General features: G+C 38.2%; 1 protein-coding gene across 1 annotated transcript; it reads right to left on the reverse strand.

Annotated features, from left to right (window-relative positions):
* Positions 1-6,581: 6,581 nt before the first annotated feature.
* Positions 6,582-10,677, reverse strand: LOC132645125 (glutamate receptor 2.8-like). The gene is made up of 5 exons (XM_060361910.1): positions 9,910-10,677; positions 8,368-9,704; positions 7,931-8,243; positions 7,432-7,838; positions 6,582-7,332 (listed from the first exon to the last, which is right to left on the reverse strand). The coding sequence occupies exons 1-5, from the start codon at positions 10,190-10,192 to the stop codon at positions 6,742-6,744; spliced, it is 2,931 nt and encodes a 976-aa protein (XP_060217893.1). The 5' UTR covers positions 10,193-10,677; the 3' UTR covers positions 6,582-6,741.
* Between the last annotated feature and the right edge of the window lie 4,871 nt (positions 10,678-15,548).

A 15,548-nucleotide genomic window follows, 5' to 3' on the forward strand; every position in this document is an offset into this window, starting at 1 on the left:
GTTCTGGAGAATGCAAATTGAAGATTATTTATATGGCAGAAAGCTTCATGAACCTCTGAGTCCGAAACCAGAGGAGATGAAGCAAGCAGATTGGGATCTCCTCGACAGACAAGTTCTGGGAGTCATTCGGCTGACGCTGTCGAAGAACGTTGCTCACAATGTGGCAAAGGAGAAGACCACCGCAGATATGATGAAGGTATTGTCTGACATGTATGAGAAACCTTCGACAAATAATAAGGTATTTCTCATGAAGAAACTATTTCATCTAAAGATGATGGAAAATGCTCATGTTGCTGCACACGTAAATGAATTCAATACCATTGTAAATCAATTGTCATCGGTAAAAATTGACTTCGATGATGAAGTGCAAGCTCTAATTTTGTTGGCATGCCTACCAAATAGCTGGGAGCCAATGAGAGCAGCGGTTAGTAATTCTATCGGCAGTGACAAACTAAAGTTCAACGATGTTAGGGATCGTATCCTTGCTGAGGAGGTGCGCAGGACAGATTCTGGAGAGGCATCGACGAGTTCTGCTTTTAATGTTGAAAACAGAAGCAGAAATTATAACAGAAACTACAACCGAAATAGGGGCAGATCGAAGTCAAGGAATGACAGGGGTCAATCCAGACCAGGACGAACACTTGAGTGTTGGAACTGTGGAAAACCAGGTCACCTCAAGAAGAACTGCAGGGCGCCAAAGAAGGAGGACAACAAGGGGGATGGAATCAACGCTGCTACGAAGACATTGGCGATGCGTTGTTGCTATCGGTTGACAGCCCGATAGACTCTTGGGTGCTTGACTCAGGAGCGTCCTTTCATACCACCCCACATCATGATATAATGACAAACTACGTGGCTGGGAATCTCGGCAAAGTTTATTTAGCCGATGGAGAGCCGCTAGACGTTGTTGGCACAAGAGACATTAATTTGAAGATGTCAAATGGATCCTCGTGGAAGATTGCAAAAGTTAGACATGTTCCAAAGCTGATGCGAAACCTGATCTCAGTAGGTCAGCTTGATGATGAGGGATATGATCTCAACTTTGGTAATGGGTCTTGGAAGGTGGCGAAAGGAGCTATGGTAGTTGGCCGAGGAAAGAAGATTGGCACTCTCTACATGACGACTAGATGTCGTGATACTGTTGCTGTGGTTGACAACACAAAGAAGACAGATTTGTGGCATTGTCGGCTGGGGCATATCAGCCAGAAGGGGATGAAGCTGTTGGTGACAAATGGCTTAATTCCGGAGCTGAAGACGGTGGACCTTCATACGTGTGAGAGCTGCATTCTCGGAAAACAAAAGCGAGTAAGCTTCTCAAATGCAGGCAGGGAGTTGAAGGTCGAGTAGCTGGAATTGGTGCACACAGACGTGTGGGGACCTACCACTGTCCCCTCTCTTGGAGGATCACACTACTACGTGACCTTCATTGATGATTCAACTAGGAAGGTATGGGTTTATTTTATGAAAAATAAATCCAATGTGTTTAGTGTATTCAAAAGATGGAAAGCCATGGTCGAGAATGAAACAAACCTCAAGTTGAAGTGTTTGAGGTCCGACAACGGCGGAGAATACACCGATGGTGATTTCAAACGATACTGTGCCGAAAATGGAATCAAGATGATGAAGACTATTCCTGGAACGCCGTAACAAAATGGAATAGCTGAAAGAATGAACCGAACGTTGAACGAGCGTGCTCGGAGTATGAGAATACACTCTGGACTGCCCAAGACATTCTGGGCAGATGCAGTTAATACCGAGGCCTTCTTAATTAACCGAGGACCGTCAGTTCCCTTGCATTTCAGAATTCCAGAAGAAGTCTGGAGTGGCAAGAAGGTAAATCTTTCATTTCTGAAAGTGTTCGGCTGCTTATCATATGTTCATAATGATGATACGGCTAGAAGCAATCTTGATCCAAAATCAAAGAAGTGCTACTTTATTGGCTATGGTGACACCGAGCTTGGTTACCGATTTTGGGATGAACAAAATCGGAAGATCATCCGAAGCAGGAATGTTGTCTTCAACGAAGAGGTACTATACAAAGACAAGTTGCAAAAAAATTCAGAATGTCAAGACAAGGAATCGGAAATAGTCGATTTGAGGGACTTCCCGACACTTGAGCCGCAACTAGGTACAGCCGAGGCAGAGGAACAAACAATCCAAGAAGGTACTGATGAAAGTGCTGATTCTGAAACAAATAAACAGACGTCAATCACAAAACTGCGTAGATCATCCAGGATCAGGAAGCTGATTCACAGGTACTCTCCATCCCTCAACTACATTCTACTTACTGATAGAGGGGAGCCGGAATGTTATGAAGAAGCAATGTAAGTCGATGAATCGACTAAGTGGGAGCTGGCAATGAAAGATGAGATGGATTCACTATCGGCAAATCATACCTGGGAGTTAGCCGAGTTGCCAAAGGATAAGAGGGCATTGCAAAACAAATGGGTTTATCGGATAAAGGAAGAACCCAATGGAAGCAAACGTTATAAAGCAAGGCTGGTTGCAAAGGGATTTCAACAGAAAGAAGGCATCGACTATACGGAGATCTTCTCTCCCGTAGTTAAGATGGTGACTATCAGAACTGTTCTTGGACTGGTAGCAAAGGAAAATCTACATCTGCAACAGATGGACGTGAAAACTGCATTTCTTCACGGTGATCTAGACGAGGAAATCTACATGCGACAGCCGGAGGGATTCAAAGTCAAAGGAAAGGAGAATCTGGTGTGCAAACTTCAAAAGAGTCTGTACGGACTAAAACAGGCTCCAAGACAGTGGTATCTGAAGTTTGACAGCTTTATGAAGAAAGCTGATTTTTCAAGGTGCGAGGCAGATCACTGTTGTTACTTCAAGAAATTTGAAGACTCGTACATAATACTGCTACTCTATGTCGACGACATGCTAATCGTAGGAGCAAACCTACAAAAGATTGATCGGTTGAAAAAAGGGTTATTGGAAGAGTTTGCAATGAAGGATTTGGGAGCTGCAAAGCAAATCCTTGGGATGAGAATCGACCGAAGCAAGGAGGGCATCAAACTCTCACAAGAAGAATATGTGAAGAAAGTTATCAAAAGGTTTAACATGCATGATGCCAAGCCAGTCAGCACTCCCTTGGCTGAATACTTTCGGTTGTCAAAAGATCAGTCGTCGACAACCGAGGATGAGAAGAAGCAGATGGACAAGATACCTTATGCATCTGCAATCGGTAGTCTTATGTATGCAATGATATGTACAAGGCCAAACATTGCACATGCAGTGGGAGTTGTCAGCCGATTTATGAGCAATCCGGGAAAGCAACACTGGGAGGCTGTGAAATTGGATATTCAGATATCTGAAAGGCAGCTCGAGTTCAGCTCTGTATTTCCGAAAATCAGAAACAGGATTGCAAGGGTATGTTGATGCTGACAACGGTGGTGATGTTGATAGCAGAAAGAGCACATCCGGGTATGTTTACACCTTCGGAGGTACTGCAATCTTTTGGGTTTCCAAGTTGCAAAAGATAGTATCTCTCTCTAGTTGTGAGGCTGAGTATGTTGCTGTGACGGAGGCCACAAAGGAAATGATGTGGCTACAATCTTTTCTGCGGGAATTGAATCAGGACCACGAGGGAATTGTGCTATATTGTGATAGCTAAAGTGCCATTCATTTGGCAAAAAACCCGGTCTACCATGCTCGAACGAAGCACATACAACTCCGGTACCATTTCATTAGATCACTTTGGAAGATGGAGCGTTAGTGCTTGAGAAGATTGCACGGAGTCAGAATCCAGCAGACATGCTGACAAAGGTAGTGACGATAGACAAACTGAAGCAATGTTCAACTTCAGTTGGCCTACACGAAGTATGAAACTAGGAAAGAGCTCCTGCATCGATCAAAGTGTGAAGACAAATTAAAATTAGCCTTCAAGTGGGAGAATTGTTGAGTACTATTCACGCGTATAAAAACGCGGTTTAGTGTTCACGCGTGGTACTGTTCACGCTTATAAAAACGCGGTTTACTGTTCACGCGTATAAAAATGCGGTACTGTTCACGCATGATACTGTTCACTCATTTTTCTGAAGCTTATAAATAGAGTTCTAAGCTTCAGTTGGAAATACCACCAAAAATTGAAGAAGACAACACATCCCAAAGAGAGAGAAAAATCTAAGAGAAATACTCTTAGTGAAAGGCCTAAGTAAGAGAAGGCTTTTGAGAGAATTTTTAGTAAAAAATTCTTGAGTGAAATTGGGATTGGGGTTGTGAGGTTGAGTGTTGTAAACACTTGTAATATTTCTTCTTTAATAAGATCTGCAGCAGCAACGTGGACGTAGCTCTCACATTGAGGGTGAACCACTATAAATCTGTGTGTGTTATTTATTTATTCTTCGCTTACATCACGGCATAAGTAGGTTCTGTCTAAGGAGGTTGGTATTTAAGTGGTCCAGCTGTGACCCTCCAATCTTTCCTGGGAACTTGCTTACAAAGGTCGGATTTGGGATTCAAATCCTTACAGTAGGGTGGGGGTGAGTGGTTGTGGGGGTGGAGTTGGGTGGTGGTGAGGGGTAGTGGGTGGGGGTGGTGTGAGGTGGTGGTGTGGGATGAGGGTGGGAGTGAGTTGTTATGGGGTGGGGTTGGGCGGTGGTGGGGGTGGGTCACAGAGGAGTGGGGTAGTTGGGGGTGGGGGTTGAGTGGCGGGTGGTGGTGGTGAGTGGTAGGGTGGGGGTGGGGTGGATGGTGGAGGGTGGTGTATAATGGAGAAATGAAATACGTAATCACGGAAAAATCACCAAATCCGTGTTTTAAAAAATTGAGACTTTTCATGATTACATAACCATGGAAACCACGGGTTTACAACACCATACCACATAAGTTTAAGAACAATGGAAATAAACATAGTTTTATAGAAAACCATACATTAATGAATCATGGCAAACCACCATCCAAACCGGGGATTAGAATTTTTACCTAATGAGAAATCATATGTCACAGCACATGCTAATCTTTTTTGATTTATGATGAGATATGCCATATTCGGATGAGTAGTTTGAATGTATAATTTGTGGTTGTCTAAAAGAAGCTAAAAGGAGGATTTGTAGAATTCAATGTGAGATGTCACAATGTGATAAAGCTTGTTCAGTTTTGTTGACCTGAATTGCTGGAAACTAGGAGGATTTGTAGAATCCGAGGTGGTGTTTCTATCTCTAAGTTCTAATGTTTAAAAGATAAAAGCCTTCTCTTGCGAGTCATTCAATTTTTGAAGCACAGTTCATGTGTGTTGACTCTTAAATCAAGCATCTCATATATTTATCTATCTTGTCTTTTTGTCATACAGTTTATTTTGAAAAATTATTGGACTTGAATGTTCAAAAACCCACATTAAAGCCCCAAGAAAAGTGTTTTTGCGCACAAGCGTATACATACTTGTAATGATTTGTGTCCCATGAAGAGAGATAGTAAAAGAGAAAGAGAGACCTACAATGAATGCAATTCTGTTCTTGGTACGAATCTACAGTTTCTCGATTTTTGAGAAGCATTTTAGTACAGTTAATTGTTCTATCGCGTTTCTGTGCTAATAATATCAAAATGTTTGTGCCTTGAAGCAAACTCCTCGCTCATCTTGTTGTTCCAATTCTTTTCTTTCCATGAGTTTTATTGCGCTGCTGCCTAGGACAGATGTCGGCGTCCCTAGCTGCATTTGCAAATCATCTATCCAGCATTTCGTCCTCCTCGCCTTCCTCTAAAATATCTTCACTGTGTCAAGTAGTTGGAGAGAAAACACTACTTCCAACAACTTGTATTTGTTTCCTAGTATTAAGAGGAGTAAGAGACTTCAGTTTATCAGTATTTGAACACACCAATGCATCAATAAGTGGCTTGTCCTCCCCAGAAAAGCTTTACGCACTAGAGCTCGCAATAGCAATATTAATTTTGTACCTGATGCCACCAGTTGCTGCTACCCAGTTAAAGAGCTCTTAGTTGCTGATTCCAATGCCAATTGTTGCTGCCCAGAATATATTTTAGGCACAAACTCAGCTGCATTAGGACTTAAACTTCGATTATCATTGATTTTGGAAAAGGAATTGGTCACCTGTACTACTTTACTTACACCATGCTGCTTTTTTAAGACACTGAATAGATATTTTGTTTGGCCCCAGTATAGTGATTTCGTTTAGTGAAGTGTCATAAAATGTTTCTTTATTTTACTAAGTGAAAATGATCTTATCAAGTCAGTTCCGTGAAATGTGTTACTTTTATCCATCATCTCACTACTTGTTAACGTTTAGTTTCGTATTTGTCGGCTGAGATTTGAAATTTAATTAAATGGTCTTCTGATAGTTCTTTTTCCTTTCTTTCTTTTAAGATAAAGGAAGAAAAGGGAAATAGTAAACTGAGTTTTCTTATGGCATCTTAATTGGCCCATGAGCATTGATAAGTGATGTTCTGTTTCTATTCCTCTGAAATCTTTCATCTGCCCACCTGAAACCATTGATGAAAACAGAGGCAAATGCTTCCTTATTTACTGGGTGCAACTTCGAACCAGTAATTTCAACATGGAACATAAGTATAAGTGGAAAGTTAGTAGAATTTCCACAAATATTAAATTCTTAACCAATAATTTCAGAAGTGCAATGAATTCAATCTTAAGAACTTAAAGGTTGAACCTATCATATCTATTTTCTGGAGCTGGCTCTTGATACAAATATTACAGCCAAGAGCGACAAAGTTATAATGTCATCTGGTTTTTGTAACCCTAAAGTTAGCTCATCTCTGTACATTCTCTTGTAGGGCCCTATTCAATCTCTCTTCAATTATCCCTGTAATGGTTTCATGAACTGGAGTTCCAGGTTCTGTTGTAGAGAACCCTTCAGCAGCAGGGGATGCTCCTAGGCCATCAGATATTCTGATTTCCTGGCTTTGCAAAGGAAGGTTGGGCAATATTTCGGGGGAAGCTTCACTTGCTGCAAACAGTATAGCCGTTTGGTCTTCATTGCCTTCAGATGGCTTTTCTGACTTAGAATTAGAGTTTTCTTTCTCTTCATCAAAAACTTTTGCTATGGCAGAAAGCTTTTGCCTTATTGAATCATCAGTGTTTAAGATTTCTCTATTCTGATAAAGAAAGATGAGGAAGAATAAGAGAAGAGCAGAGCCTGCTGATACACCAGCTATGAGGAAAAGGCCCTTAAAACTATCTAGCGTGAGACTATCAGATGTTATAGCCATTCCATCTTGCTGTGGACAATCTGTTTCATTCCCAAACCATTTCTGTATTATGTTATTCATAAACTCTCCCTCCATCATCTCCAAGATTGCTCTTGAGACGTCAGGTACCAAAGGAGATCCTTTTGGAAATGCCTGTAGGGAAAATAAACGATTAGATCATTGAGTAAACCACAAACTATTCTAAATAAATGTGAACACTTTTCGAAACATTAGTGGAGTGCGACATCTTACGAATCCAAAGCCGGCAGCCTTGTATGTCGGACCGATCATAATATACTTCCTGCAGTACTTGTTGAGGAAGAGTCTGAGATAAGGTAGCTCATCAACAATTGCACCAACACCTCCATTTTTACTTCCTCTTGAGAGAGCATCATTATACTCTTCCAATGTGCTATAACTTCTGAACTTGGAGCTGTCAAATTTCATGCGCTTCAAGACGTCTTTGACAAAGGAACCTTTTTGATACCCAACATATTCTCCATTCTTAATGAGGTCATTGAGGTCTGTTATAGTAGGTTGGAGCTGTTGCACTGTTAACATAGATGTTAAGTTGGCTGTATAACTTGATGTCAGCACCAGAACCACGAAAACCCACACAATCAGCACAAATCTTGTCAAGTTACTTGTTACCCTCTCTTCTGCAACAACCAGTCATATATATGATATTGTTGAGAAACAAGGAAAAATCCTAAAGCTTTCGTATATAATTTGCATTGAGTTAGAGACTTACTATGAGCAAAAACGAGAGTTGAGAAGGAAAACCAGAATATCATCCCAATTTGCTTGTGTTTGGGTCCTTGAAACTCTTTGTTTACACGATGTTCGAGTACCCAAACCACAAAACCAATGAAGACGAAGAATGCTCCGGTTGTTATCCAAAGCTCACTCTTTAGAGGTTTCAAGAAAATCCAAGCATTCTTCCTCTCATCATCCCTTACTGGCACAACTACAGAAATACCCGACTCTGAAAAAGGCAATGTGAAATCCACATACTTGAATCGGCTCGCTAAAATGGTCACATCACCTATAACAGCATCATATTCCTGCTTCAAGCAAACAATGGTTATTGCAGTATTTATGATTGAACTCAGTCAAAGCAGAAAGTAGATACGAAAGTCCCAAAAAGGAGCATGTACGAGGTTAGTTCAAACAAGGATTAGATATTACCTGAAGAGAGATCTCGTTAACAAGATCTTCATAGTCTTGAGAAGTGGGGCTATGTGCTATTGGAAATGGAATATATTCATAAGGGACAGCGTATAGCAAAGATTGGATGACTTCTTCGAAGACATCTGGAGCGAAACCAGTTGCAGTTACTGCTTGTGTTTTCGAATCTATTTCCACTTTAATGAATTGCTCCAGCCCTCCTTTGACAGGAACTCCAACCCGTAACTTCTTCCCACTTGTGGGTATTTCCCAGCCTCTTGGAACAATAGTAGATTTACCAGGCCAAATGATGGTCCCTAGTTTATTATTACTTTTAGCTGTTTTACTATTCATCTTCAGTTTATACGAAACACCATCCTTCTCCGTGTAGAATCCAACGCTTATCTCTCCTTTCCCAATTATATTCACAATCTGATATGGGGATGGCTGCAATTCTCTGTCAATGATACGGAATTCACCACTTAGTCCTGTTTTTAGCGTTAAGTTTTGCATAGAGTCAAGGAGCAGAGATTCCAATTTTGAGGTTCCAAGTGCATCTAAGTCCGTAAAATTCTCTCTAGTGTCTGCTTTTTTTAATTTTGGGATAGCAGTAGTGCCCACTTTCTCTACTGCTTTAGCTAATGTGGTGATGCTATCATACGCCCATAGCCCGAAAACATTGAGTTCAACTGGGTCCATGTCTGGATACTCTTGACGAAATCTCTTTCTCCATCTCTTCGTGAAATTGGTAAGCTTATTTGATTTAGGAACATAAGGCTTTATACCAAGAACACCTTGCATCGATGAATCAATCACTGAAGGATCTACCAAGTCCAGAAGACTCGTTAGCACATCTGTGATGATCCATGCATATCCACTGCTCATCATCCCCGCTTCGTTGGCCTTGACGAAAAGGCGTGAGGCGAGATATGGTTGCAAGTGCACGACGAACACCCTGGGCTGCTTCGTATTCAAATTGTATAACTCCTTTAGGATTTGATGATCATTGGCTGAAGGAGAAATAACACTTTTATAGGAGATTAAAGTGTTGATTTCCAATAAGGCATCAGTCAGATATGGAACTAGCCCTGTTCCATAGGGGCTATCCTCGTAGATGATTACGACCTCCCTCCAATTAAATTTTTTAACAATTGCTGCAATGGCCTTAGTCTGGCAGGAAGAAGGAAGTGCTCCTCTGATGAAGTAGGGATTTTCCTTTACTGAAAGTGAAGGACTTGTTGCTGGAGAAATGATAGGAACTTTTACTCTGTTCCCTAAGTCGATCACAAAATCAGTTTGTGTGGACATTTGTGGCCCAAAGATAGCTTGTACTTGGACATCCTTTAGCAAGTATATCGCTGCACATGCACAATCAGACTCTAAGAAATTTTCTGAACACCTCTTTCAAAATAGGAAAACCAAAGGGACAAGTAATGTCTTTGAGAAAAAGAGAGTCCTTTGGGTAAATAGAGCATGCATGAATAACTAAATACCAGAGTATGATCAAGCAAAGAGAGAAAGATATGCTAGTTTAACAAAAGTGAATCATGGAGCTGAATTTACCAGCAGATGCTGCTTCAACATCATCTTTCTTGGAATCCCTCAAGTGAGGGACTATTCTAATGGCACTGCGATTTTCGGCGTGGTAATCTGCAAGAGCTAGTAAGATGGATGTGTGCATTACTTTTCCAACATCTGTTTCCAGATCAAGAATTATACCCACATCCACCTTTACAGCACTAGTGTCATTATCTTCAGCTTTTATTTGCCTTGTGTAGTGGGGAAAGCTAATGATGGAGACAAGTTGGATGAAAAGAATTAGGAATTGGCATCTTGGATTATGCATTTGAAAAACTTTAGAAGTAATCTGATAGTTGGAGTAGGAGTTGTGATTGTGCTCTAAAGCTTTCTTAAATGTAACTTATATATGACTTCAGTATCAGGGAACTTCATAAACTTTGATCAGTAAATATTTTTGGAGCTTATGATAAGGACCAAACACCATAACTGCAGAAAGAAAAGTCGAAGTTTTCAAAGAAGAAATGGGTGAAAATATTTCGTTTGGTTATTGAGAGAGAGGACTTTTCAGATGTGCTACACCACAATTTAGTAAGCTGCTTCTTCTGTTTGACCAAATCAAAAGCAGACCAAATGAAAACATTGATTTGGTTGACTCAGAGAGAACTTTTCAGATGTGCTACACCACAATTTAGTAAGCTGCTTCTTCTGTTTGACCAAATCAAAAGCAGACCAAATGAAAACATTGATTTGGTTGACTCATTCACCTAATCCCTAGTTACTTTTTATTCCCTTTGATGCCACTTTCTAGAGGATACTGGATAGACTTCCATATTTTGGCAAGGCAGAAGGAGTTTACAAATTTAGCTGGGTGAAAGTTCAGAACTAGCTTAGATAAAAGGCTACTGCTACTAATCTTAATTACGCGGTTTCAGTTTAGAATTGGTCAGTGTAACTTGCTTGCACACCAAATAAGCAAACACACCCACCAGTCCGATTGACCAATATTACTTGACTAGACAGGGTCTTTGTATGGGAATGTAATATTGCAAGTTAGATGTCAAAAGAAATTAGAGAAAAGACATCATTTAACCCTTGAACTTGACACGAAAACTCACTTTAGCAACTAAACTTAAGTTGTATTTATATACCCCCTTAACAACTTTCATTTCAATTATTTTCCACCCTTAAAAAATAATACCACTCTCACAAGGTGAGATGTATTACACTCGTGCCACATCATTGCCACATCGTTGTCACGTCATTGCCACGTCGTTGCCGTGTCAAAAACTACCAACACTTCATTTTTTATTTTTCTTTTATTATTTTTTCTCTTTCTCTTTCTTCTTCTTCACCATTTTCTCTTTCTTCTTCTTTCTCCTCATCGCTGCTGCCGCCGTCGCCGTCCAAAAGAAAATTATTTTTCTTTTATCATTTTTTCTCTTTCTCTTTCTTCTTCCACTTCTCCCTTTTCTCTTTCTTCTTCACCCGCTCCTCTTCCCCTACCCCACTATTCCTCCCCTCCCCCCCCCCCCCCTCCGCCATACGACTGCCACCTCCACCCACCTCCATAACCACGACTGTCACCTCCACCACCACCTCCCGCTCTTCTTCCCCCACCACACCTAAATCAGCCCAACTGAATCCCCCCGCCCCCGCCCCCCACCACGACCTCCACCACCACCATAGTCACCGCCTCCTTAAATCAACCCAACTGGAAAATCTCATATTTGTCATTTTCCATTTTCCTCCTTATTCTTGTCACTCAAAACCACGACTGCCCACGACTGCCCAGTTGTTGAAGAAAAAAATTTCTTCATTGTTTGTGTTGAAGAAAAAACTTTCTTCATTGTTTTTAAACAATGAAGAAATTGCACGAATTTCCCTTCACTAAAGAAATTGCACGAACTGCCCTTCACTAAAGAAAAAAATTTCTTCATTGTTTTTAAACAATGAAGAAATTGACTGGTTAATAATATACCCATGGTGGTAGCCGTGGTGGAGGTGGTGGTGGTGGTGGAGGTGACAGTGGTGGGGAAGAGGACCCGGGTGGGGGGTTTAGAAAAAAGAGAAAAGGCCCATTTTTATTTTATTTTATTGATTTATTGTATAATAATAATATATATATTAGTGGGCCTATCTTTTTACGTCATTTACTTGCCTTAATTTCTTTTTTTTTCTTTTTTGTCACATCAGCATTAGAGGTGGAAAATAATTAAAATGAAAGTTGTTAAGGGAGTATATAAATACAATTTAAGTTTAGTTGCTAAAGTGTGTTTTCGTGTCAAGTTCAAGAGTTAAATAATGTCTTTTCTCAGAGAAATTAACTAGGACGAGATTGGGTCTTGGTGATGATTATGTTGGTGTCAATGTCATTGGATCAATTTATATATAACTAGTGAGTAGGTCCGCACTTCGCGCGGTAAAAAAACATAACCTCATTAATTTTTTCAAAAGATTCTTTATAATAATGAAATATTACAATTATATATTTTAAATTTTAAATATTTGAAATACCTTATTATTTTTCAAATTCAAAAAAGTTTGATTAGACGCATGCATTTCTCTAAAGTAATTTCTTGTATCAATAAAATCTAGGTGAAGATAAATTTATTTTCTTTAAAAAGTATGTAAAGGAAGAAACGGATTTAAAGAAGAACTGACGTATAGTCAAGTTTTTGTACTTTTATCATTTTCTCCTTGCTTAAAATCTTGAGAGAGCAAAACAAACAAAAAGATACAAATGGAAAAAAAGAACAAAACCGGATCTCCCATCTATTACCCTAAATCTTCTAAATCAAGAATTTTTTATTTTCCCTTCTTTTTATCTCTATATTTTGAGTATCTTTTTTGTTTTTGTTTTTTCTTTATTCCTATTCCTAGAATTACCCATTTATTTTTCTAAAAAAGATTTATGTATTCCACTTCTTATTTATTTATTATTTATTTATTTTGACTCTTCTTTACCTTTTAGAACAAGCCAATCTTTTCGGTATAATATAATTTCCCCCCCTCAAAATCATCAAATTATACTAAATTGAGGAAATCTTAAAAATAATACATTCCTTACTTTTGGAAGTTTCTCCTATAAATCCAATATACAACTTCATGAAAAAGAATGACTTGAAAGAGATTATTCATATGAACTTAGAACGGGATCCAACCTTCATTCTATTGGAGAAATAAAAGACTACAAACGGAGATAAAGGAAGCAATAGATTTGGCAGGAGTGCATTTGTGAATAATATGTTATACATTTAAGTCCTTATATAAGTTAAATCAAAAGTTTATATAACATGCATTAATTTTACGTTGGTTTGAATTGCTTATTTTTCACATCAATTTCTTACTTTCCTACTTCTTCCTGGTCCTCTTCGCTATCTTCGTCACTATTATTTACTTTCTTGTTTTATTCTATTCATCAACCTAAATAAATTTGTGAACAATATGCATAAATCTAAGTCCTTGTGTAAGGTTAAAATAAAAGTCATATAACGTGCATTTTTATGTTGGTTCGAATTGCTTATTTTTCACATTAATTTTTTCTTTCCTACTTCTTCCTCCTCTTCGCTATCTTCGTCGCCATTTACTTCCTCGTTTTCATCTATATCAACCTAAATATATTTGTGAACAATATGTTATAAATCTAAGTTCTTATATAAGGTTAAAATAAGAGTCCATATTCAATTTTCCTGCTTCTTCCTCCTCTTTGCTATCTTCGTTACCATTTAATTCCTCAATTTCTTCTGTTCATCAACATAAATAGACTATCTTATCAAAATCACGGAGAAATGAAATAATTAAACAAAATTAAGAAGAAGAAGAAGAAGAAGAAGAAGAAGAAGAAGAGAGAAAAAAAAACATTTTAGATGAAATTAAACATAAGGAACAAAGAATAAATCTAACTCCTTGTATAAGGTTAAAATAAAAGTTCTTATAACGTGCATTTTTCACACTGGTTCGAATTACTTATTTTTCACATCAATTTTTTAGTTTCCCACTTCTTCCTCCTCTTCGTTATCTTCATCAACATTTACTTCCTCGTTTTTTTCCCCATCAACTTAAATAGATTATCTTATCAAAGTCACTGAGAGATTGAATAATTAAACATAATCATGAAGAAGAGAGAGAGGGAGAGAGAGAGAGAGTAAAAATGAAAAAGCATTTTGAACGGAATTTAAAAAATAAGGGAAAAAGTGGCCTATATGAGAAAAAATCATACCTTGCAAAGGGTTTATGCCAAATAAACGACCATCATCGACGAAGAAAACAATGGCGTAGAGGTATTAAGAGGCTTGGTCCAATCTGGATACCAAAATCTGCAGTTGAATACTCTAACTAATCTCAAAATGTTCAAAGAAAAAAGTACTACACTTTTTCCAGGAAAATGTAATATTTCATGATTATATGATTTCATAATGAAGTAAATTATGAAGAAACGGAATTGTACAACAAAAATTGTAATTAATTTGGAGGGAATTTTACCGTATGGTATAACGGCGCACTGCATAGGAACCTTGGCAGAAAAGAATTCACGTGGTAAAGAAACTCCTAACTAAGAAGAGTAAGCAAAATGTGAATCGTGTTTTTTTTTACCTTAATGAAATAACCTCTTTATTTTAGTTATGACATTACTGCACCTTTTCAAAAGTATCACAATTGGTTAGAAAGTTGTGACTGTTCCATTATTAGTTGTGGCAACGTTTTGGGCTTTTTTGAGAAGGATGAAAAATTGAATATTTAATTAAAGAAATTAAAGAAATAAAGTAAAAGGCTAATATCTGACAAAAAAAGATAAATGTAAAATATTGCATTTTTAGAACGCCATGTAGGCAGGCCTATGTCCTACAATTATTTATATATAGATTGTTAATGTAAGAGGAAGCTGCTTGGGAAATTACGTATATGATGTTGAAGTGAACATATTACTCTACCTGTATTCCATGCAGTAGTGGTCCTATAATCTTGCATTATTTATGTAATCCATAACTATGGTCGTTATCTGCTATGATCACATATAACCCCATCCTTTCATATTTTATTATGAACAAAATTATGCAATCTAAAAGTGAGTTTTCATCTTATGTGCTAATTTTATTTTAATTTTTTTGTTCTATCTGTGTAACAAACCTACGTCATTTGATGCGTTGAATTCTTTCATGCCACATAACTTCGTTAAATTATATCCCCTACTAAATAGTGATGACAAAAACAAATACAACAATAAATGTGCTTTCACAAATTCCCTTGCACTTTTATTCTCTTTATAGCATTTGATTTTGTGTCCGTCCTCATTTGTTGTTTTCTTCCTTCTTTCTCTTAATAGTAGACTAACGGTTGAGGGCCACAAAATCAATACTGCTTTGATGTACTGAATTGATCTCTCGTTTTTTTTTTTTTTTTTTTTTTAAATTATTATTTTCTTCCTGTCTGGTGATTGAAAGTAATAGGAATCCAACAAACTTATACTTTAAGGGGTCGTTTGGTGTGAAGGATAAGCAAAAATAGTCCCGGGATAAAATTTTAGTGCCTCCTTATCCCATGTTTGGTTAGAATAAAAATTCGGAATAAATAATTTCGGGATTAGTTATCCCAAGATTGTAGCTTTATTTTATCCCATCTTGAGGTTGGAATAACTAATCCCGGGATAACTTATCCCGGAATTAGTTATCCCGGGATAAATT

The sequence above is a fragment of the Lycium barbarum genome, chromosome 1 (genome assembly GCF_019175385.1).
Source record: "Lycium barbarum isolate Lr01 chromosome 1, ASM1917538v2, whole genome shotgun sequence".
In the NCBI taxonomy this organism is placed as follows: Eukaryota; Viridiplantae; Streptophyta; class Magnoliopsida; order Solanales; family Solanaceae; genus Lycium; species Lycium barbarum.

Bases quoted from the DNA above. Each gene is read 5' to 3' on its own strand.
- LOC132645125 (XM_060361910.1), bottom strand. From the start codon at position 10,192: ATGCATAATCCAAGATGCCAATTCCTAATTCTTTTCATCCAACTTGTC. The intron at 8,244-8,367 runs GTAATATCTAAT...TGCTTGAAGCAG, and splicing joins TTAACGAGATCTCTCTTCAG to GAATATGATGCTGTTATAGG. The intron at 7,333-7,431 runs GTAAGATGTCGC...TTTTCCCTACAG, and splicing joins AGGCTGCCGGCTTTGGATTC to GCATTTCCAAAAGGATCTCC.